The sequence below is a fragment of the Alexandromys fortis genome, unplaced genomic scaffold, assembly GCF_014885135.2.
Source record: "Alexandromys fortis isolate MF-2015 unplaced genomic scaffold, M_Fortis_MF-2015_v1.1 scaffold_29, whole genome shotgun sequence".
NCBI classification, from domain to species: domain Eukaryota; kingdom Metazoa; phylum Chordata; class Mammalia; order Rodentia; family Cricetidae; genus Alexandromys; species Alexandromys fortis.
Window position 1 is genome coordinate 792,336 of NW_026067891.1, and position 24,324 is coordinate 816,659.

At 52.4% G+C, this 24,324-nt stretch overlaps 1 protein-coding gene across 1 annotated transcript in view; it reads right to left on the reverse strand.

Moving 5' to 3' along the window:
• The window catches only part of Stk10 (serine/threonine kinase 10), a 98,885-nt gene extending 75,069 nt beyond the window's left edge, over positions 1-23,816 (reverse strand). The window contains exons 1-2 of the mRNA XM_050119841.1: positions 23,548-23,816; positions 852-1,016 (exon numbers count right to left, since the gene is read on the reverse strand). Coding sequence (XP_049975798.1) covers positions 852-1,016; positions 23,548-23,703 — 321 coding nt within the window. The 5' untranslated portion in view covers positions 23,704-23,816. The remainder of the gene's footprint in view (positions 1-851; positions 1,017-23,547) is intronic.
• Between the last annotated feature and the right edge of the window lie 508 nt (positions 23,817-24,324).

Below are 24,324 nucleotides of genomic sequence, written 5' to 3' on the forward strand. Positions count from 1 at the left end.
TATGCTACTGGGCTGGAGATGTAGCTCAGTGGTAGAGCACTTGCCTAGCATACACAAGGCCCTGGTCTCAACTCTCTCTCTCTCTCTCATGCATGTGCAAGAGAGACTTGGCAGGAAACAAGTTTAGCCAGACGCACATTCCAGGGCATCTGGATTTTGTCAACTGAACGGTGTCACCATGAGGCAAGCTGATGACAGGATTACAGGCAGGGCTGCCTCATCCTATGAAGCCAGTGAGGTCCTAGGACCCTTGCAGGAGCCAGGGGTGATGGTTAGGAGGGACAAGCAGGGAAGTGGGAGAGCTGTGAGTCCTGCAGATGACACCAAGGTCAGCACTCAGACGCCCTGTCCATACCAGGCCTCTAGGTGTTCATTCAGAATTCACCCACTTAATCCTGGGGCGTTCCGTGCCCAAGGTAGCACAAGATGAGAATTCCTTATCGGGTGCCGTGTTAAGGCTCAGGAGGACCTCAGACCTAAACCTTTACTAGGGGAGCTGCCCCAAGCCTCCCCGGCCGACGGTATAAAATCTGAAATGCTCTGAGCAGCAGCAGCACCCTCTGGACTGTGTCGGATTTCTAGATGAGGGATGCTCACGCTCCACTCACAGAGGGTTAGCAACGGTCCAGCCTTGTTCGTATGCTACAGCACAGCACTCAAGGACAGAATGGACTTTTGGGACACTTCTGCTTCTGTGGCCTCAGCCTGAGTACGGGAAGGGGGGTGAATGTGAGAAGGGGAGGCCGAGGACTCAGCAGAAGACTTCATCTTCTCCCTGCTGCAGCCCTGACTCACACCACAGACGCGGGGTCAGCATGGTAGGCATGGGGCCCAGGCCGGCGCACTCTTACCCACAGCTTCCCGTCATAGTAATAGGCCCCCAGGAGCTTCACGATGTATGGGTGGTCGCAGGTGGCCAGGATCTCAATCTCCACAATGTAGTCTTCCAGCTCCTCCTCACTCTTGGTCTCGATGACTTTGGCGGCTGCCAAGGCACCGGTTTCCTTGTTTTTGGCCTGCGAAGTGGAGATAAGGGAGATTACAAGGCAAGCAGGGCAGAAGGCTTCCCGGCCTTCCATACAAATGTGAAAACAGACGTGGATATCCAGGGGTCTGAGACACTGACCAGACACACCTTCCAACGGTGCCCAGGGCACACAAGGTATCACCACAGGGGAGCTCAGACCAGAAAGAACATTCTTTGTGCTTAGTAAGGAAGCAAGATATAGTCATACCATGGGAAACATACAAGAACAGGCTAGTGCATACACACGGACATACACATAAAAATAAAGTCTTTATAATACAAAAATGAAAAGAAAGAAAAAGAACAAAAAGTCTGAGGGAACCTATTCCTGACAGACAGCCAGGAAAAGCCTGAAACAGAGGACTCGTGAACACTGACCCTATGCACTATTTAAGGTTCATGTGTGTGCATGTATTCATGTAGGGGGTATGTGCATGTATTCATATGTGTGTATATGTGGGGATGCCTCTGTGGGGGGGGTCATGTGCCTGTGGGGGGGTCATGTGTATGTGTCCCACATGCATCACAGTAAACTGTCCCCTGGCTACAAGCCACCTGGGCAGACCACTACTTCTTATCTGCCAAGAAAGAGTGAAGGCTGTCGCCACCTAGGACGATTCAGTCAGGATTCTTAACAGGAGCTGCTGAGGACGTGGAAGGGAGAACTGGAGCGGGGCAGGACAGCAGTGGAGCACCCAGAGACCAACACAGACGCTACAATCCTGCTACAGGTTCAGAGCCAGAGGAGCCCCAAGTGGGGATTCCAGCTTGTCAACACACCTAAGGGCTACCAAAGAAACTAACACATACATGCAATAGGCTGCTCTCCCACCATGATGCCAAAACAGTAACAAATGAGCCCTGAGAATGCTGCTCTCTGGAGCTGGAAAAATGGCTCAGTCGTTAAGAGCACTGGTTGCTCTTGTAGAAGTCCTGGGTTCGATTCCCAGCACCTACACAGTGGCTCACAACCATCCATAATTCCAAGGGAGGGGGATTCAATGCCCTCTTCTGGCCTTCTTGGGCACTGCATTAGAAATAAAGGTTGGGGTTGGAGAGATTTAAAGCATGGGCTGCTCTTCCAGAGGTCTTGAGTTCAATTCTCAGCAACCACATGGTGGCTCAAAACCATTTGTAATGAGACCTAGAGCATGCAGGCACAACACTGTATACATAATAAATTTTAAAAAAACTTTGAAAAAAGAAATAAAGGTTAAAAATATGAAAGAAAGGAAGAAAGAAAAAAGAAAATAAATGCTGGTCTCTAAGTGAAACAAGCCAGGCACAAAAGCTAAATACTTTATGATTCCATCTAACTGACCCAAAGTGGTCAGTGACAGACAGAAACAGAGGCTACCAGGACTGCGGGGATGGGGCTCCACTATGGGACCCACTTATTGTTGGAGATGATTTGAAAATAAACAAAGAAAAAACCTTGAGCCAGACATAGTGACACAGGCCATGAATCTCAGCACTCAGGGGGCAGAGGCAGGCAGATCTCTGTGAGTCTAAGGCCAGCCTGGTCTACAAGAGCTAGTTGCAGGACAGGCTCCAAAGCTACAGAGAAACCCTGTCTCGGAAAACTAATAAAGGCTGCGTTCAGTGTTGGCGGAGGGCACACTGATGACACAGCCGTGGGCACCAGCAGCTGCTTTTCACAAGGACAGGGGCAGTGGGTACCCCAGGGCCGTGCCTTCTGGAGGATGCTGTGCCTCTGCCCACTCTGACCTCTGACCTTAGCTGACAACAGTTCTTCCCAGCAACGCACAGCTCAGACCCCCACAGTGAAGGTGAGAAGCAAGGCCAAATTCAGAGAGGTGCCTGGACACCGCAGCAGGGTCTTCTATCATCGCAGGGTCTCTCCCTTCTCTAACGCAGTGGTTCTCAACTGTCCTAGTGCTGCCACCCATTAATAGAGTTCCTCATGTTGTGTCCCCTCTCCCCCCCAGACGTAAAGTTATTTTTGTTGCTACTTCATAGCTGTAATTTTGCTACTGTTATGAATCGCAATGAATCTGTTTTCTGTTGGTCTTAGGCGACTCCTATGAAAGTGTTTCAAAGGGGTCACAGCCCACAGGTTGAGAACCTCTGCTCTAGACTATTCAAACCCCTACAATCCCCAGAGCTGAGAAGCCTCTGTAACCTGATGACCTTTGCTATGCCTCGGGTAAGGCCCACACAGGGGACACTCAACAGTTACCCTCTCCCTGGCCTCAGGGATTTAGGTCTGAATGAAGAGGTGAAACCTAACCTGCTGAGAGGGACTAGTGACTGTTTATGATGGGTGTGGCCCCAGAAGGCAGGCACCAACCTTAGATGGAACCTTTGAGAAGGAAGTGGCGGGGAGGATGCAAACAGGCGTTTTTTTTTTTTTGCTGTCTATTCTCAGTTTGGGTTCTCCTAAACTGCCAAGAGCTCTGCCCCGCGCCCCTGCATTGATTAGGGCAGGTGGTTTCCGGGGTGGGGGGTGGGGAACTTGGGGGGGGGGAGACAGACAGGGCTAGCTTACCCTGGGCCCACACTTCTTAGGTGTGCTAACCTAGTTTACTATCTCAACCATCCTCCAGGGCGGTGTAGGTAGGCAGGCAGACTGAGGCAAAGTCCCAAGAGCAGAGTAACATGTGGTCCTGGACCTCTGGAAGGCTGCTCCCAAGCCTGCACGCTCCCACTAACCAGTCTTCCTCCAAAGGTCATGAGACCTTCAGCACCCAGCCCAGGAGCCCAGGTCAGCAGGATGTATGTGTTGTGGGGGGGGGGTCCCTTTTCCCCTCAATTCAATTTTGAGTGCTTGTTCAGAACACCTTAAAAATCCATTAGATGAGCAGCTAGAGTCTCTTTTAGAAGAGAAGTTAGGCACCTCTGGGCCTTTGGAGAGGCAGAGAGGAAGGGTGAGGCCTTTTGGGGTGGCAGATGGAAGGTCAGGTGACCACAGCACCTCCTCAACCACAATGAGCTAGGCAAAGCCACCCGTTCACCACCACCTTTCGGAGCTGAGGGTTCTGGCAAAGGCTGTTTTCCCGTAGATGTGGGGGTGGGAAGGTTTTCCAGGAGTGCGCAGATCTGCTTTGCCCACACTGTAAACGCAGCACTGACTGAAGGGCCAGGCCTTCAGCAAGGAGCCAGTGTCAGCACCAAGACTGCCCAGTCAGTGCCCGGTGCCTCACTCAGATTTCAGAAGCCAGAGTCCACCAGGGAGGGGCTACGCGGTCACTGTGCCAAAAACAAATTCCTTAAGAGTCTGGCTGGGGCAACAATCCAGTCCCAAAAGGCAGTAGAGGATGTTGCAACAGCAATGATTAAAAAAAAAAAAAAAAGCCAGTCAGTGCTGACCACTGCCACTCCTCAGGCCTGGAAGGCAAATACCATTCTCAGGCAACAGAGGAGGAAGCTACAGTTCAGACAGGCGTGTGACTTTTGAAGGCCCCATCTGTCACAAGCCTGTCTGCTCCTCGGGAACTAACGACAAGCACAGCCAGCCCCAAGCACTCACAGCAAGGGGGCTTTGACAGGTGCAGACACTGAGGCAGGCACTGGCTACATGAGTACTTCCCAGATGGCAGACTGGGGCCTGGAAAGGAGAGGATGGAGGTACTGGGTTCAAAGAGCTTCCTGGAGGCTGCCTGTTTGCATGTCTGTCTGTCTTTCTGTTTTATGTAGAAGAAAATGGATGATCAGGTGTAGCACCAATGATCAGTTTGTAGCAACAACTGTTTGGGAGGCAGGAGGATCAGTTGAGCCCAGGAGTTCAAGCCCATCCTGGCCAACAGAGTGAGACACCCATAAAAAGAGAAACCGTGTGTTCAGAAGGGTGAAGCCAAGTCCAAAGTCATATAGCTGTAACTAACAGACTTGGGCCCTTGGTGTTTTAAAGACCTTGAATCGAACTGCTTTCTAGAGTTGCCTATACAGTCAGCATGAGTCCTGCCCGGACCTCCATTTTTTCCTCTGTATAGGTGGAGGGTGGGGCATGACGCCCAAGCTCTCTCTGTGCTATGGGGAGAGGCTGGAGGGAGGGGTGAACTTCTGAACAAATGAGGTGCTCTTGGAGGCGAACAGGCGGGCTTCCCATAAACACACAGCATCAAGGCTTCCATCTCACCAGTACCGAGGCCAGGCCAGGGATGAGGGGGATTCCCCAGGCACACTGGTGACTGGCGGTCTCTAACCTTGGAGCCCACACCCTTGAAAGCCAACACAGTGGCGACTTGTGTTTTCTGACCCAGACAGTCTGTGGGAACAATCCTCCCCGTTGTGACTGCCTGGGGCCCAGCCTAGAGGAGGTGGGGCCATCCTCCCAGCCCAGCCAAGAACTCCGTCCCACCCCAGGGGTGCAGCAAGCCAGTTCAGGAGCTGGGGGATCACTGAGATCTGGAAGCATGGAAGTCAGCAGAGGACCCAGACCCTTCCCTTCTCTGGCCACCAGATGACCACTTGGTCCCTTCCCTTCCCAGGAAATGGCTGATATCCCAGAATGCAGCCAGGCCTTCAGCCATAGCTTTGAAATCTAAGTCCTTGATTCCCATTCTCCAGATGGGGAAACTGTGTCCACACACACACACACACACACACACACACACACACACAAGAACGTAGAAACCCATGCCTGAGCACAAAGATGGAAGGAGAATGGGGTGCAGAAGACATGGGCCTCAGAGTCTCTGCAGCTGCCTGGAAGGGTCCTGGGGCACACAAAACTCTACAGTCTCTGGGAACTGCTTCACTCTCAGTCCGAGAATCCAGAAGGGCTGACCCCTCCCTGGCTTAGCTGCACATCCAGGCCCAAGTAGTCAGAGGCAAGCTTTGTCCCAGCTACAGGTTCAGGGTCGGGCATGTGACCCAAGACAGGCAAACTGTCCCTGAATGGTTTCTTGTCTGTTTTTGGATTTTTCTTTATTATTATTATTATTTGCATTTTCTTAAGATTACCAACAAAGCAGCTTTCTCTTTCTCTGGGGTAGCTACACTGGCAGAGTGGAAGGGTGGAGAACTGTGGGTATCACCCCCACCTTCCTGGCTCCTGTGCTAAGGCTCAGACCTAAGGCTCATGCATGCTAGACAAGGGCTCTACACTGAATTATGTCCCTAGTCCTGCATTTTAACCAGTCTAAGGTGGGTTTTGGTTTTTGGCATGTGTATGGTATGTCTGCATGTGTTTGCATGTGTATGTTTGTACATGCATGCAAAGGCCTGAGGCTGATGCTGGGTGTCTTTCTACATCACTCAGAGCTCATGGCTTTGGCTCATCTAGCCAGTTTGCCCCACAGGATTGCCTGGCTCCAACTCCCATAGGTTGGGATTACGGGCTTTTCCATGGGTGGTGTGAACCAAACTCTGACTGCCATGCTTACAGAGTGCTTACACTGAGCCATCTCCCCAGCCTGAACTTATTATTCATTATTGATGCTGGGGACTGGACCCGAGGCCTCCACATTCTAGGCAAGCATCCTACCATCGAGCTATCCCCATGCAGGAGAGTCCACCTTGTCACTTCTGCAGACAGTCCGCCAGAGGGTAAAGACAAGGCAGAAGCCGGGCCCACAGAGGGAGGAGCCAGAGTGCGGAGGGTTACAACACCAGAGCCAGCTCCTCATGGTGCTACTCTTAGGTTTCTGAGTTCCCTGGGGACTCAGGTCATTTTTCTACCAAAAGGGAAATGAGTCTCCCATCCAGGGATGTACCCACAGAGAGCAGGCATTACAGAAAGGTTTCATCACCAACCACAGGTGTAACGAGGGCCATCTCCACTGCCACCCTGACCAGAGAGGGACATTCACAAGATACCCAAGAGACCTGAGATCTGGGGACCAAAGTGGCAAGTATGACCAAGACCACAGGGAAACTGAAACCACGGACTGTCCTGCCAAAAGAATCCTCTATACACGTATTAAAGAACTAAGAATGTAAGAATGCTCTGTACATGTATTAAATTAGCAAAAACAGGCAATAATGACCAGATGCCGGCGGCTGGGTAGTATAGCAGTCCTCGTTACAGGCGAGAATATAAACAGCTTCGGTCTCTCAGAGGCAAGAACTGGCCACAGCTGCTCTGTTTTGTTTTGTTGTGTTTGAGACAGGTTTAAAATACCCTTTAAGCCTATTATCCCTCATTTCTGGGAATTTAGAGCCAAGAAATAATTCAAGAAAGACAACAAAAGAGCCATACAGGATCACACTCGTAGCCCATAACAACGGAAATGAGGTAGGAGCGGCCTAAATGCTCAATGGTGAGAAAACTATTAAATTGCTTTAATGGGACATTAGCAACCCTTGAGCACAGTAAGTGAACAATCCAGCGACGAGGAAAACCAGCTAAGCCGTCAGAGTAACACAACAGGGGAATGAAATTGCCCTTGGGAAGCGTGCATGCCTACAGACAGAAAGGAGCTGAGGACAGGCCGCGGAGAACAAGTGGTTTCCCTCTGATGCCAGCTGGCAATTACACACAGGAGTCCCCGCTGAGGGTCAGTGGGTGGAAAGGCGTCTCCTGCACAGGTGAGTACTTGCCCAGACCTGGCCGTGCCCGGTCTTATAGGCTGGCAGAGGCAGCCAGCCAGAGCTGCGCTGTCCAGATGGCCATGCTCACTACCTAGGGAGGTCGAAATGAATAGGAATAAAGCGAAGTGAAACTTGAGTTCCTCGGTGGCATTTGCCATGTGCCGAGTGCTTCCTGACCGAGAAGAGGCGGCTGCCGTACTGAACACAGCAGAAGAGCAGAGCAGCCTCACATCTGCAGAAAGTTCTGGTGGATACTACACGCAGGCTTGAACTCCCATCCCTCTGAGGTAGAAAATGTCCTCTCGGAGGTGAGAGAATCTCTTCAACGTCCCAGAAAAGGCTCTTCTTTTCCCGAAAGAGAAAAGGAGATAGAGTTGGTCCAGACATTCCCACCCCTAGACACACAGCCATTGCTGAGATCTCCTAGCAACCTGGCTAAGCCTCAGGGTGTAAGGAAAGGATTCCAACTGACCTGTCCAGGAAAGTCTATATGTGGGTAATGGCTCAAATCTGGAGCAGGCAAGGCAAAAGGTTTCAACTTTCCTGTCTCTGGATGCTCAGTGGCTGTGCCAGGCATTCGTCAAAGGAGGTTCAGGCCACTGGAACCGGCGGGTCTTGGTCTAAATCATACACAGGGTGTAGGAAACGGTGCTGAGTGCTGCCAATCACAGGAGGGCCTTGGTTCAGAGAGTGGGGAGAGGGGTCTGGTTCTGGAGGGACCAGGGTCCAGGGATCCTAGAGGCTAATGTACAGCAGAGGGGGGCCAGGAGAGAGACTGCAAGCCCAGCAGGCAGGAATGGCAGGGAAAACACCCAAGGGCTCTGCCATCTGGGAGTGGCAGCCTTATGGCCTCAGGATAAGTCCCACAGGAGGTCTTCAGAGACAGGACACTGAGCACTGGCCTTGGCCCAGCACAGGCCCAAGAGAGACAGACGTAAATCGCCTACTTCTATAGGAAAGGAAAAAAATGACCAGAGAGAGCAAGAGACCTTTCCCAGGTCACATAGCTAGAAATTTGAACTGTCAGAATTTGAACTCAGGTCTGGCTCTCTGCCCATGTCTTACCTTAGTAGGCAACCACCTCCAGAGTCTCTATCCCAATGGCACTGGACCCCAATCCCCTTCATCTCCTGCCTCACTGCCTACAAGCACACACACTGAGGGTGAAGCCTCAGGGGCTCCCCGAAGCCGACCAGAAACAGCCTGAGCTCCCTGGCCAGCACTTCAGCCCCCAGTCCTTGTTAGTGCTGCCAGTACAGGCTGCTGGTGCCGTGGTCATGTGCAACCAAGACCTGAGCTGGCTGTGAGCTCTGAAAGGCCAAGCCCACGTCTGATTCCCCACAGAGCCTGGCACAGAACATCCAGGAATGGGGCGGGGAAAACAGGGAGGGAGCCTTGAAGACAGACACGAGGGAAGATGGATGGATGGGTGGATGAGTGGGTGGGCAGACGGATGTAAATGAGTGGTGTGGTGGTTCGGATGAGAAAGGCCATTACAGGCTCACACATTAGAATGCCTGGTCCCCAGTAAGTGGAACTATTCGGGAAGGATTAGGAGGTGTGGCCTTGTGGAGGAGGTGTGTCACTGGGGGTGGGCATCAAGGTTTCAAAAGCCCATGCCATTCCCAGGTAGCTCCCTCTAGCTCTGCCTCATGCTTGTGGATCAGATGCAAGCTCTTAGCTATTGCTCCAGCAGTATGCCTCCTGCCTGTGGCCATGCTTCTGCCGCGATGATCACTGACTCTAAGCGCCTGCAACTCTAAGTCCCTGACAAATTTCTTCTTTTATAAGTGGCCTTGATCAATGTGTCTCTTCATAGAAATAGAAAAGTAGCCAAGACAGGTGGGTAGGAGGGTGGCTAAGCAGACAGGTTGGCATGAGGGTGGCTAAGCAGACAGGTGGGAAGGACGGTGGCTAAGCAGACAGGTTGGCATGAGGGTGGCTAAACAGACAGGTGGGTAGGAGGGTGGCTAAGCAGACAGGTGGGTTAGGGTGGCTAAGCAGACAGGTGGGAAGGACGGTGGCTAAGCAGACAGGTGGGTAGGAGGGTGGCTAAACAGACAGGTGGGTAGGAGGGTGGCTAAGCAGACAGGTGGGTAGGAGGGTGGCTAAGCAGACAGGTGGGTAGGAGGGGGGCTAAGCAGACAGGTGGGTAGGAGGGTGGCTAAGCAGACAGGTGGGCATGAGGGTGGCTAAGCAGACAGGTGGGTAGGACGGTGGCTAAGCAGACAGGTAGGTGAGTGAACGGGAAGGAGGAAGGGCGTGTCTTCATTCCCTACAGAAAAATGAGACGGTCCATTTAAGACCAGAAAGTGACAAGAGTCCATGTCTTCCTGGCTCTCCATTCGTCTTGTTCTAGTTTTGGAAGATGGCACCCATTTGCCCGAGAGGAGCCAAAGCCCCTGGCTGGGCCAGGACATACACAGTTAACCAGTCCTGCCAAGCAGAGAACCACTTCCCGATCAGTAAGTGCCCTGCCAAGCTTTAACTCGGTGACAAACGAGGCGGCCAAGTTTCAGAAGTGACACTTGAGGACAGCAAAGATTCCACAGCACAAAAGCAGAGGAGTGACAGGCCCACAGACGCACATTTAACACTGCCTCGGAAGAGAGGCCCGGTGGGCCATCCTCGCACAGCCAGGAAATGCTGAGCCTCCGAGCCTTTTTGGCTCAGGACCAAACCCAAACAGGATCGGCCTCAAAGATACCAAGCCATGGCCTTGGCCGAGGAGCAAGGCAACCCGTCCAACTTGGCCATGCATGTGGGAACCTTTGGATCCCAGCTTTTCAAACATGGCAAGGAGTCCAGCCCCAAGATATCATTGATAATGGAGGGGAAGGTGGCATGGGCTTTGCCGCTCCCATCTGTGTCAGGCTGCCTCCTGCCCGAAGGAAGAATAGCTGATCCCTGATAACTCAGCGATTCTTCGACTCACCCATCCCGTCCCAGACCTCTAGGAGATACAGTCTGTGCATCACTGTTTTTTTTAATCAACAGTTCTTTCCATGTTATTTTCTATTATGCTAAAAATAACATGTACATGAAAAAAAACTCAAAAATAGAATGGCACAAAAAGGGAAATCAAAATAACAGCATCTCAGAGACGCTGCTCACTGCATCCTGTGTGATCGCTTCTACGCAGCCCTCCACGGCACCGCGCCCCAGGCTGACAGAGCCAGCTGTGTGACTGCAGCCACCGGAGTGGCCCCTGTGTGCCTTACTCGCTACCTTTCTCCAGTGAGGGCAGGAAGAGCCTGAGAGTACCCACTGAGCTACTCTGAGGATAGAGCTTAGGACAGGCCCAGCCCAGTTAGTAAAAGAGGATTCAACGGCACACTTCTAACTCCTCTACATTTTAACTAGCGCATAATTATTTTATGCATCACAGGGTTTAGTGAAACCTCTCAGTACATGCGCAGTATGTGACAACCCTGCAGTGTGCGTGTCAGTCTCGGCCACTGGCCACTGCGGTGTACTGACAACATTGAAAAGTCCTCTACGGAGCCAGGTATGGCAGCCCAGGCATTTAACCCCAGCACCTGGGAGGCAGAGGCAGGTGGATCTCTGTGAGTTCAAGGTCAACCTGGTTTCAAAGAGAGTTGCAGGACAGCCAGGGCTCTGTGTTGAAAAACCAATTAATTAAATTATTATTAATTAATTAAAACCGCTCTATGGTTACTTTAAATTGTTAGCAAGCACGGTGCTGCTTGTACTCCCGGCACTGGGCAAGGCAGGCAGCAAGACTGTGGGGAGTTCTGAGGCTAGCCTAGGCTACACAGTGACACTCTGGGTTGATATTCTAAAATGAATACTCACTCAAGAAAGAGAATCTAAAAAAAAAAAAATAGAATGGCACTGTGCGCGCACACACACACACACACACACACACACACACACACACGAACATCGTATTCCACCTCCACCATAACTGTACAACTTTACATGCTGGTTCTTCTATCCGTCCTCTCTATACCCATCAGTCAACCTCTCTCTGCCTGGGGGAAGTTCCCAGGATCCCGGGTACAGGTAACTAGCATCCGAGAGCAAGTCCTCCAGTGTTCACACGTCACATCGCCAATGATCTCGGAGCACAAAGCACTCCCAGGGTCATCCCAACAGCGGCTAGCTAGTCTACGGGACCGTGGCCAGACTCTGGACTAGGTCAAGGCTGGCACCCAGGGCTCTAAGTACCTCACAAACGGTGGAACTCAGCCATGGTTTCCTGTTGCCTTGGAAGGTCAGTGGGGCCCTGGAGAAATCCTTCGGAAGGAGACCAAGACTCGAAGCAAAGGCAAGGAGGGTGACATGCCCAGGACAAACAGGGCGGCATGCCGGTGCAGAGCGGCCACCATGTCAGAAGCACACACCAGACTGAACAGCAAGCAGCACCCACTAAAAAGGCCTAGAGTGGGTTTGGGATCCCAGAAAAGGCAATCTAGAGCTGTCCAGAAAGGAAAACAGAAACAAGCAAGACCCAACATTGGTTCCTCTTCCAGGACAGACGAGGTGCCTCTCTGATACTCAGGGTGACCTCCATCACCCTAGATTCTCCCAGCATGGGGCAGCCACAGGGCTAGAGCCCTGGAAAGCCTACAGAAAGAAGTCTTGCATCCCTAAGGCTCTGGTGGCCTTCTGGTCTGGGTTGTTCATTACACTGGGGACAGAAACTAGGGCCTCGTGCACACCCCAGCTCCAGGGTGGCCTCCTTTATCTCCATTAAATCGTGTTTTTCTCCACACCACAGAGAGCAGTAAACACACGCTGACCCCGGGAACCTTCTAGCCAGAGCAGCTTTGGCACAAGGGAGAACAATTCATGAGGGACTTTCAGGGAATGTCCCTGTCACTCCCCAGGATTGCACAGTCTTCTGAAGTCTAGGCCCAGACTCAGGAGAAATCCTTCAGGAAGAGACCAAGACGCAGAGCAAAGGTGAGAAGACTCCTGAGGACAAACAGGGTGGCGTGTCGGTGCAGAAGGGCCACCACATCAGAAGCACACACCAGCAGCCTGGACAGCAGTGCCCACGTTCAAAGGCCCAGCATGGGCAACAAGAGTTGCCGACCTGGCTTTCTCAGTGCTGGTAGCAGCTGCCAGACCGGTCCCATTGCTCCACAAGAGGCAAGTCCTGCTCTAATTTAGAGTTCACAGCTCAAAGAACTGAGGCTGAAGGGCTGTGAAAACAGCTCAGCGGTTCAGAACATGCACTACTCTTGCCGGATTGCAGGTTCAGTTCCCAGGCTCACAACCACCTGTGATTCCAGGTCCAGGGGATTCAGGGTCCTCTTCTGGCCTCCTCCTCCAACACATGCGCTCACAGGCGCACACGCGTGCGTGCACGCACACAAATGTACACACTTAAAATGTAATAAAAATGTAGGGGCTAGAGAGATTGTCCAGTGATTAGGAGCATCTGTTGCTCTTGCAGAGAATCCGGGTTCAGTTCCCAGCACCCACTTAGTGGTTTCACAATCACTCATAATCCCAGTTCCAGGGAGTCTAACAGGCATGCAGGTGGTACATATACAGGCAGGCAGGCAAAACATTCATACACATAAAGTAAATAAATAAAACTGAAAAATGTTTAAAATAATAATTGAAGCCAATCTTAAACAGAGACTGGGTGAGGTGGCTTATACAAGGTCACAAACACAGCAAGGGTAGGGGAAAGGCAAGAGCTGAATCCTGAATCCAGGCTGTGTAGCGTCTGCTCTTTCATTCACTGTAGTTGCTACCTGAGCATCACTCGTGTGTGTGTGTGTGTGTGTGTGTGTGTGTTAGAAACATTTCAAGCCTCTCTACAAACGGCTCTGAGATACACTAGTGACATCAGCCACCATGGCCAGTCCGCTGATCTTCAGGCAGAGATGTCATTCCTTGTCCAACTGTGTCCTGTCCAGTTAACTACCCTCTCTGCAGCCAACCTGCTCCGCCCAGGGGCTTTACACCTACTGGGGAGGGCAAAAGGACATAGGAAATGTCCAAGGGAGCCTGGTGTGGCTCTGAATTCCGAAAAGGGAGAGCCCTGACTGAGGTGAGAAGGGCACACAGTGCTGGCCACTCTGAGGAACAGTGAGTTGAAACCCAGGATGGGAGGAGCTGGCGGAGCACCCATGCCCGCTGCAGTAACAGGGGAACCCCCTGCAAGGGTCCGTGTGATTCAGTAAACTTCTTGGAGGCCGGAAGTCCGCCATCTCCTCCACCTTCATCTCCTCTGTCAGGCCCGACAGAGTTAACCCTGTAGTCACCAGCTCAAAGCCCCACCTCTCCACCTCCCCCTTATTCTGGCCATGATAAGGAGCTGTTGGCTTAAACAAAAGAACCACGGAGCTATGGAGGAAGGGAAAAGAAAAAGCGCAACAAGGGGAAGCAGAAGCGAAAAGGGAAGGGAGAGAGCAGAAGTGGGAGGGGCCTGTGGAGGGAGGACAGGAGGCCCCTTGGGGTGTATCTCCCCAAGACAGGTCCTGCCTCTCAGCCACCCCACCCACCCACCAGGGCCCAGGAGGGTGACAGAACCTTCCTCATCTTCTGCCCTCAGAGGCCCCAGCCACTTCCTCTACCACCCTGCCCATCACCACTTCCTCTGCAGTGGAGGCCACCAGCAACACACACTTGAAGCAGACTCCAAAAGAAAGCCATGTTTCTAGACACCGAACCCACGAGGCCATGAGGAGACATCACAGGGAAGCCACCTTCTCTAAAACGACCTTTGGTTTTCCCTTCTGGTCTCTGTAGGTGAAAGGGACAGGCCCCTGGCCAGAAAGACACAGGATTAAGTACCAGTCCTGCTACGGAAAGGCTGTGCGGCACTAAAAAAGTCACTGGACATCTCTGGGCCTCTGCCCCAGCATGTATAGAATGAGGGGATTAGCCCCTGCTTCTCTGAAGGAGAAGAAAAGAAAAAATGGAGGAGACCTACAGGGCTTGATGCCCACAGGAGGTCAGGAAACTACTCTAGAGCTAGCACTGGCTTGAGCTCTCCTAGTGTCCCAGACGCTGGCAACTGACCACACAGGCTGTCACACTTCATCCTGCAAGGACCTGGTCTAGTTACATCGTTCTAGACCTGCTGCCTTTGCAGTGTGTGCAAAGCAGATAGGAGAGCCGTGTTCTCAGCCTCACACCTCCCAGGACGAGCAGAGCCCGCTACTCACCCCAGCTCCCGCACCACCTTCAATCCCTGCAGAAGTCCCAGCCACACCCCAAATCCCCACCTCACCCTCACTGCTCTCCTTTCTCCTCCCCTGATTTTGGGTCCCACCACACCTCCAGTGGGAGTTCTCCCACCCCGTCGGGCTGCTCTGGTCTCCATACAGGGGCCAGTCTGGCGCAGCCTTCATTCTCCCTGGGCAACCACAGTTGAGACACAAGACCCTGGCTGCATCCTCAAGCAAGTCATTGTCCTTCTCTGGATGTGGCCTTGTCCCCTTTCTCCCACCCACACGGGTCCTTTCTGACATGATGGAGGCTGATTCAAAGACTGGTGAGAGAAAGGACATTATTTAAGATTAAAACTGCCATACGGAACTTCCTCAGTTTGTCAGTCAAGGCCCTCAGTTCCGGCTAGGATCTGAAAGTCTACATCCCCCTCAAAAATCTGTATGTGGAAATCCTAACCCCAAGATGACAGACAGCCTTAGAAGATGGGGCCTTTGACATGGTGATTAGGTTATAAGGACGGGCGTTTGTGAATAGGATGAGCCTGGATAGGAGAAGCAGACCCAAGGGCATTGGGCAGATCCTTACCAAACACCAAGTCTATGAGAGCCTTGATCGTGGCCTTCCCAGCACTGCGATTGCCTGCATTGTATACAGCTACCATATATGGCTATCCAGACCAACAGACTAGCAGATAGAACCTTGCCCTGACAGCATCCTGGTATGTCCAACTCAAACTGGGCAGAAAAGAGGAGACATGGGCAGGGTGGGCCAGAGATGAAGGGACACAGGGCCAGGCCAGCTCTGTGGTGCTCAACACGGAGAGTACTGGGCACCAGAAATCAGTGGGCCTGCCCAGACGTGTACTTGCGCACAGGGACTTCAGAAGAAAACGAAATGTCTCTCTAATGACATTTGTCAGATGCTAAAATGACACTGTACTACACAGTAACTCTTTCTAGCAGCCCTGAGCAGCTCCTGGGGTCTGTGGGACATTTCCGGGCCCAACAGCCAGGTTCCCCTGCTCCTACAGATGTGGCCCTTCAAGAACACAAACTAGAAACTATCGGCCAATGAGACGCTTCCAGAGGAGCCGCACCACTGGTCTTTTAGGAGCAATTTTCTGGTTTCAAATGCTGAGGTCGAGTGGCACTGGGCTTAACCTAGGGAAAGTCACACAAACCCACTCTTGGACAACCAAGCTCAAAAGCTGGGAGTGGGCAACCTGGGTGACCATGCTTACTCACCTACCTGACCGGCATCCTTCTCTCTGCCTCTTCATTACGACCTGGCTGCCCTGGCCTTCGGCAGCTTCCACTCACCATGGCTCTCCGTTGGTCCCTGTACAAGCTCTTGATGGGCAGCCCTCAGCCTACAGTGACTGCCCTCCCGCCCCGCCCCCCCCCTGCTGTCTTCTGAGCGCCTACTCAGACCTCCCGCTGCCCTTTGGTGCCCTACATCTCCTGACAGCTCTGAGGGTGGCTATTTTATCAGCTCTACTCACACACGGGCTAAAGCCACTTACTACTCTCACCACACAGTTGCTAAGTGGGGCAGCCAAGATTTGAATGTTCATCTCCCCCACGTCAAGGTTCAATTTTTTTTCTTACGTAACATGAGGAGGTGACAGATGCAGTAAGCCCTCCACATCTGTGGCTTCCACATCTAACCTGGGGTTAAAAACTTTGGGGGGCAGGTAACTGCATCTATACTGAGCGTGTACAAACTTCTTTCTGGTCCTTGTCCCCAGTGATGGACGCAGTGCAGTAACTCACACGGCAACTTCAGTGTCGCAGGCTTAGAAGTTATCCCAAGATGATGGGGGGCGGGTGGGAGGCCGTGTCAATACTATTCCCACTTCATAGTGCAAAACTGAGCACGCTCGGGTGCAGGTGTCCAAGGGGGGTTCTGGGACCAATTCCCCTGGAGGGTGGAGGCGACTTTACTGCCAGGTGAACTACATACAGCTACGACCCTCTGATTAGTTGGAGGGCTCTGCCTCCTTTCTCATACCCCAGAGCAGGGGCCAGTGTTGAGGATAATCTTGGTGGCCACAACTTAGGTGGGGGTTTTACTGGCATCTGGAGGATAATGGACACAAGCTGGGGATGCTGAGGACATCTACAATGCATAGGGCAAACCCACGACTGTGAACTGAAGTTCTCAAGAGACGGGGGGGGGGGGGGGGGGTAGCAGGAAGGGAAGGAGGGAGGGGCAGGTTATGCCTGTGTTAACAATACAAGGCCAAACAACTAAACTTGAAGATTAGGGAGGATTAAAATGTTGCAGACAAAAGAGGAATTATCGTGGGCTATTTTGTGTCCCTTTGAGAAACTATCCACTGCCCATCCCTGTTCAGACCTAACATCCCTGCAACTACCAAAGCCAAGAACGTCCTCAGAAAGCACCAGAAGGCCACAGCAGAGTTCCCTGTTTTGTCATGGCCCTCCTAACCCTCGGCCCCACCCACACATCGATTATGACTTACTTTGTTCTGCGACTAATAAAAATCTCATGTGACCCACTTCCACAGTGGAACACAGTACATGGGAAACCTGGGTCTGCGTTCTGGGACCGGCACTCGTATGTGGTCCCAGGACTGACTCATCTCCTCTGAAGTGAGAACAGTGTTTTTGTGTTGACACAGTAAAGACTAACCTGGACACCAATGTCAACAGTGCCCGGGCCCAGGGACCACAGCTGAGCTGCAGGCGCCACAGCCTTTCTGCCTTGTCCCTAGGAAAGTGGCAGGGTCAAGACCTTTGGAGAAGCAGCACCCAGAGTGTCAACAATCTTACACAATCCTGGCACTGTCCTGAGGGCACCAGGAGGAAAGCTATTCCTCGCTGTGGACACCTCCTCTGCACTGTGGGTGCCTCCTCACAGACAGCTGAGGCACAGCGGAAGTCACTGGCTTGGGAAACAAATGGGGCCACTACAGGACATAGATTCTACTGCCCTCCACAGCTGCTGCCCTCAGGTGCCCGCGGAGGCTGGCCCTGGGGGTTTCTTCCTCACCTAGGTAACCTCAAGGGATAGGGACTGTGTGAGGTTAGTGTTTCTTTCATCCAGCCGAACTCACACCTACCATGGCCTATTCTGAGGTGACCGGAAGATGTCCTGTGTGAAGGAGATGACCAAGGCCAGCAGCAATGCAGAAGGATTAGCGGTAGCAGCCCCTTGCCTGGTGCCCTCGAGGGACAGGGTACTCTGACAAGTGAGGAATGGCTTCACAATAGCTTGGATTAGAGTTTAAAAATACTAGGCTGAGAGGAAACAAGGTTACAGCCTAGGGGCAGGATCTCTTTCCGGTGCAGAAGTAGAAGAGGACAGTAGGGGAGGAGGAGGAAGAGGAGGAGGATACAGGAGGCCCTGCTACAGCCCCAGGGGAGCCAGGCGGAAACCCAGGCTTTCCAACTCCGAGGAGCAGCAAGGGTAAAGAAGGGAAGGCCTGGCCTGGAGGGGTGGAGGCCTTCAGCACTGCCTGCCTGGCTCTGCCTAGCCCAGCAAAAACAGCTCCCAAAGCCAGCAGAGCTGAGGGCACCTGAGGTCTGGGCACAGCTGCCAAAGGCCCCTCACTCTCTGGGGAGCCGCAAAGACTCTGGGGTTGGCTGTTAGCAAGAGAAGGCAGCAAAGGGCCTTTCCACAAATTTAACTCATTGTATTTCCAAAAGCACCCTCAAGCCAGGCATACCCACTGACCCATTCATTCCTACCTGGGAATCTGGCCTAAAAAAATGCATCTAAAACATAGAATTCTCCAAACAAGCTGCTCACCGACCTAGTCAGCTCTGCTATAACGTTAACTTTGAAAAGTGCCATTTTGTTGCAAGGCCATTGACACGCCAGAAATCTATTTTATCCTAATGCTAACTAAGTCAACCTGGCTTAAGTGTCAGGCAAAAAATGGCAGATGACAGTAGATCAGAGCAAACCCAAGGAGTGCAAAATGCATGAGGACACCTCCAAACACACTGTGGGCCAGACAACCCCAACCCCCAACCATCCCCAAGCTGTGCCCTCCTGCATCTCTGCTTACTGTCATAGATTTCCTACCCACACCAGGTCAGCCTGCACAGATCTGGGCTTCTGAGGGTGTGCGTCTTACATTACAGAATACGCAGAGTGCCCACTACAAACCGGACAGGAAAAGAACCGACCAATTTTAATTTGTTAGTAGTTTAAAAATGAAATGAAGCCAGGCGGTGGCGGTGCCCGCCTTTAATTCCAGCACTCAGGAGGAAGACAAGCTGACAGATCTCTGTGAGTTCAAGGCCAGCCTGGTCTACAGAGTGAGTTTCAGGACAGCCAGGGCTACAATATAAACAAACAATAAATACATAATATGAAAAAGACAGCCAGACACAATGGCCCATGTATGTATTACCAGCCACATAAGGGGCTGGGGAAGGAAGATTGCTTGAGGCCAGGAAAGAATCTGGGGCCAGTCTTGGAAGCACAGCAAGACCCTCTTTCAAAAAACTAAAAAGGGACACAGAAGTACAGGCTAAGGGACCAGATCAGTGTAGGATGTTTGCCTCGTGTGCACACCTGGACCCAGCACTGAAGGCTATAAACACAGTGATCTATGGGACTTAAGGTGACTTTACCTTTTTTTAGATCTTCTACTCCCCCTCCCACCATCTTGATTTTACAAATTAACCTGTTTGCTTGTCTGGTTGGTTGGTTTGGCTTTTCCAGACATGGTTTCTCCATATAGCCCTGGCTGTGCTGGAACTCTCTCTGTAGACCAGGCTGGCCTCAAACTCAGAGATCCGCCTGCCTCTGCCTTCCCAATGCTGGGATTAAAGGTGTGCATCACCATGTCCGAGTACAAATTAACATCTTAGAAGCTTAAAGACAAACGCTCAAAGCCAGAGCAATCTCCAAAAAGCAAAGAAACGACCTCAACCACTAGCCTGTCGCTTTCGGTCCTATACTCAGCGGCCCTCGAAGAACAGAACACAGGATTAGTTGGCGGCACTCAGCATCAGTCCCTGCTGAGGGCAGAGCTTTCCACTGCCCACTGCAGAGACTAAACACTTCCTCTCCTCCCTACCCCACCTTAGAGGAGATGACTGCCCATGATAAGAACTCTGAACTCTGAAAACGTGCCACCCATATGACTTGTTTTGAATTCGAGCAATGAACTAGAAATGACTTTCTTTCAGAACCAACTTTCTATCACAGGGATGTGATAACAATGGCCTTGACCTAAATCAGTCCTCCCTTTGTCTCATCTCCTGAGGCTGATCAGAAAGTTGAGGGGGAAAGGGGATCCCTGACTTCGAGACATCAGATGCTACCACTCTCGCGAGTCCATGAGAATCCTCTCCTCACCATGCTGAGGAACGGAGCCTCCCAAGACTTCACAGGCTAAGGAAGCCCCAAGAAGGTCCCTACCATGGAGGCTATGGACAGAAGCTCTGTTCTTTAGAGGATGGGGTGGGAATGGGCATCTTTCCCCTCCCATAGCCAACTGCTTTCCCAGTGCCATGCCAACCGGCAATAGCTGGTCCCAGCCATTTAACCAAGATGGAATTTCTGTCTAATACTGCCTCAGAGACCCGGCCAAAGAACCAGGAAGTGATAGAGGTCATGGCCCTGGATTAGAGGTTTTAGTTTAAAAGGAAAAAAAAAATGGCCTATATCAGTGCTCTGGGAAAGGCCAAGGAAGCAGCAGCTCCTCTGGACAGGCAGGCTGGTGACAGGGCACTGTGACCAGGGAATGGCTCCCTGAGTTGAATATCAAGGAAAAAGTATTCAAGTAAGGGTCTAGTCCCTTCCACCCTATGGAATCTAGCAATCACACATACATAAACTTTAGTTAGAATGGCATGTCATATACTAAGGTCATGGAGACAGCACAGACATGTGTCACTCAATAATGGGGACACATTCTGACAAATGCCTCCTCGAGTGATTACACAATCCTCACACATGCACAGGGCATGGCTTCCTTTCCCTGGGCTCCACGGTGTGTCTATGTGGATATCACATACACATGATATAGCCTATTGTATCTAGGGCCACGGCAAACAAAACAGCACAATCAAGAGCTCCATCAGTAAGGGCTTGTCGCACAAGAAAGACCCTGTGTTCAGATCCCAACACCCACACGAAAAGGTCAGTGTGGGAATCCAGTCCCAAGGCTGGGGAGGCAGAGGCAGGAGGATTACTGGGGCTGCTGACCAGCCAATCTAGCTAAATTAGTGGGCTCCAGGCTCAGTAAAGACCCTGTCTCAAGAAATACAGTGGAGGTCAATTGAGGAAGAAACCCAGTGCCCATATCTATCCTCCATACATAAGTGTACACATGTTCATGGGCACCTGCACATATGTGGGCATGTGTGCGCACACACACCAAAAAAAAAACCCTAAACACAACATGAAATGATAGATATCAAGAGACAGGGCAAACTAGAGACAGGCGAGGTTCTGCTAGCCTTGCAGGACACTTTGGAGGAACTTTTCAAGGTTGAAGTAGGAAGTATACTTTGGAGTAACAAAGCACATCACAAAAGAGGTACACAACAGTGACCTGTTATTCTCATCAAGTGCCTGGCGCGGTAAGCCATTTCTATATGCATGAGGCGCAGGTTTGCTATGTCAGCATCACCTCAAGCACGAGAGGAATGTTTTGCATGCAAGCTATGGCACTGGGCAACTGGAGGGTTTCAGTGCCTTGAGTGTCATGCATGGGGCTGTCTATGCAATCCATCACCAACCATGACAAACTATCCAGGTATGATGACCAGATGCCAGTCTCAGTCTCCCTTCCCCTTGTCTTGCTATAGAGTCATCTCCCTGCTTTGGGAACCAGGGTCACGCCTCAAAGGGGTTTATATGCTCTGGAGACCCAGGGAGTGACAAAACACTGAGTGATCGCAGAGTTCCTTAGTGGGAACTGCCTGACAACTGTGGAGTTTTCCCCAGCAAGCAGAAATGACATGGGAAACTCTTAGTCTCTGGAAAGCAAAGTTTGCATTTGAGTTTAAATAAAAATGAGTCATATAAAGCCAGAACTGGACCCTTGGGGACAAAGGGCAAGCGAGAGACAGATGAGGTTCCACCAGCATGGCAGGACACATTACCAGGAAACTTTAAAAAGTTCAAGAGTGCTTTAAAGTAATGATAGAGAATATCGCATAGTAGGTACACAAGAAGGGGACTGAAAGTCTCTAAGAGACAAAACAAAACAAACAAACAAACAAAAAAACATGGTGAACCCAGAGCATGCACTAAAAACCAGCTGAACATCAGAGACTGTGAGTCAGGTGGGGGCTGACCCAAGTCAGCAGCCCTGACAGTGCACAGGACACCTCTGCAGGAGCAGACAAGAGAGAGAGATGAAAAGCTGGGGACCATTTCCTAATGCCACTAGGAAGCCACAATGTAGCAGAAGAGAGAATGTGAGCACAGAGGTAAGGGTGGGATGGCCTGGTAACCCTCAAACCAGGGCAAATCCCTTAGCCAAAGGGCAGCAAATTCATTCAGCTGGAATGCCAGATAACCTCTGCCTGACTCCCCCACCAGGGAACTTTGCTCTAGTGGGGGTTCCTCAGCTCTGACAGGAAGTGCAGTTCAGAGGAGGTCTCCATGGGTCTGACTGGCCTCCCAACTGCCACTGCTCCAAGCCTCTGGGGTACTCGGAAGTGCAGAGTGAGGCCTGAGAGTCTTGGTTTCTTTCTTTTTGTTTTGTTTTTGTTTTCTCGAGACAGGGTTTCTCCGTGTAGCCCTGGCTGTTCTGGAACTCCCTCTGTAGACCAGGCTGGCCTCAAACTCAGAGATCTGCCTGCCTCTTCTGTGATTAAAGATGTGTGCCACCACACCCAGCTGCGAGTCTTAGCTTCTAAAGAGCCTCTCAACGATACTAATGCACCTCTCCTAGGGCGCACACATCTGCGATGAGGCTCTAGCCAACCAATTTCAAGTCAAAGTGAGCAAGCCTCAACGTGGGGAGCTGGAGAAGCCCTTTCTGGAGTCCAGCATCCTGAAAGGGCAATCCTAGGGTCAGTGAGCACTCTAACTACAGAAGCCCCAAGGACAGTGACTTACAGCTTAGGTGGGCAGCTAACAGCAGCTGAACTATGGGACTCTCCCAATAAAAGTTGGGGATGCCAGCCCGCAGTGGCCAAGCCTACAGAACAAGCTACTCCAGAGACGGAGGCACGCTGATCTCAAGTGGGGAGACCAGCCTGAGAAACATAACAAGCCTCCATCATGAGGGGTTTTGGGGGGGGGCTTTTTCCTGAAGGAAATGAGAAAGGGTGGGGTCAAGATGGACGAGTTAGGTACCTCAAACAACCCAGGCACTCAACTTGCTCAGAGGACCAAACCCCAGGAGCTGTCCTCTGCACACGTGTCTAAAAGGAATCATCCCTGCCCCACCCACTCCTCGCACAGACTCTGCCCTGTCTTCCTCCAGGGGAGAGGTAACTGCAGACAGGGAGCCTCCGGTGACTCAGGCGTCCAGAAGCCAAATCTGTGCCCTGCAGCTGCAGTCACAGGACCCTCTCCTCGCCTTCCGTTGAGCCCTCCAGCCGCAGCCTGTCCTCGCTCACTCCAGGGTCCCTCTGTCCACCTGAGTGTCTGTCTTAGGCTCATCTTCAGGAGTGTCCCTAACTCCCAACCCTCCCAGGTACAGTCCTGAGCCTTAACATTCCCATAACATCGGTGTAGTCCCGCTTTAAAAGATGTGCCACCATCACCGTGTTCCCGGGGGCGCCTCGGGTAGCCCCCCTGGGATGCTGAGGTCCTACAAACGTCCCTTTGTGTCCAGTGCGGGGCACACAGGAAGTGCTCAGAAGCAGCTGCGCGGGGGTCAGGGGCTCTCAGGGCCCGGCAGGCGCAGTCAACGAGACCCTCACCTTGTAGACTTTGCCGAAGGCGCCATCGCCCAGCTCGCCCACAATCTCCCACACGTCGTTGGGGTCCAGGTCCCGGCGGACGTGCTCATATTCACGGGACTTTCTCTTCTCGAAGGTCGATAAGCGCAAGATGCGGCGGAAATTGGCGAAAGCCATACTGGGTCCGGAGCGCGGCCGGAGAACTTGCGGCTTCGCAGAGCCGCCCTCCCCGCAGCGCAGCGCCGGCCGAGTGCGTCCACCGCTGCCGGGAGCTGCCGGAACCGCGGCCCGCCCCGCCCCGCCCCGCCGCGCCCCGCCCCCTCCTGGACCCGCCCGCAGGACGCCCGGCACCCGCGCGCACGCCAGTCCCCGCCCGCTCCACCTGCTCCGCGGCGCCCCGAGACCCCTCAATTGGCTGCGGGAGCTCCCGGTTCCGCCCGCGCCGCGGGGCACTCTGGAGACTGTAGTCCGCCGGACGGACGGCCCGCGGGCCCGCTGCGCCTCGCGGAACCCCAAACCTTCGGGGTTCAGCTGACGTCCTGCGATCGTCGTTGGTGCCAAGCTGGTGCATCAGCGAGTAGAAAGTGCCTACAGCGGACTGGCTCGCCCTTTTCCCGCGCGGGACGCCTGCGCCCTTCGCCTCGGGGGATCACGCCCGTCCTTGGTGCTCCTCGCCCCAGGGTTCACGCAAGTCCCAGGGTCCCTTCACCCTGCTTTCTACGTGGGTCTCAAGCGCGGTGCTGCCTCCAAGCGCGCAGAAGTCAGAGCCCCGCGGCTGCGCGCCCCCCAATACAGGTT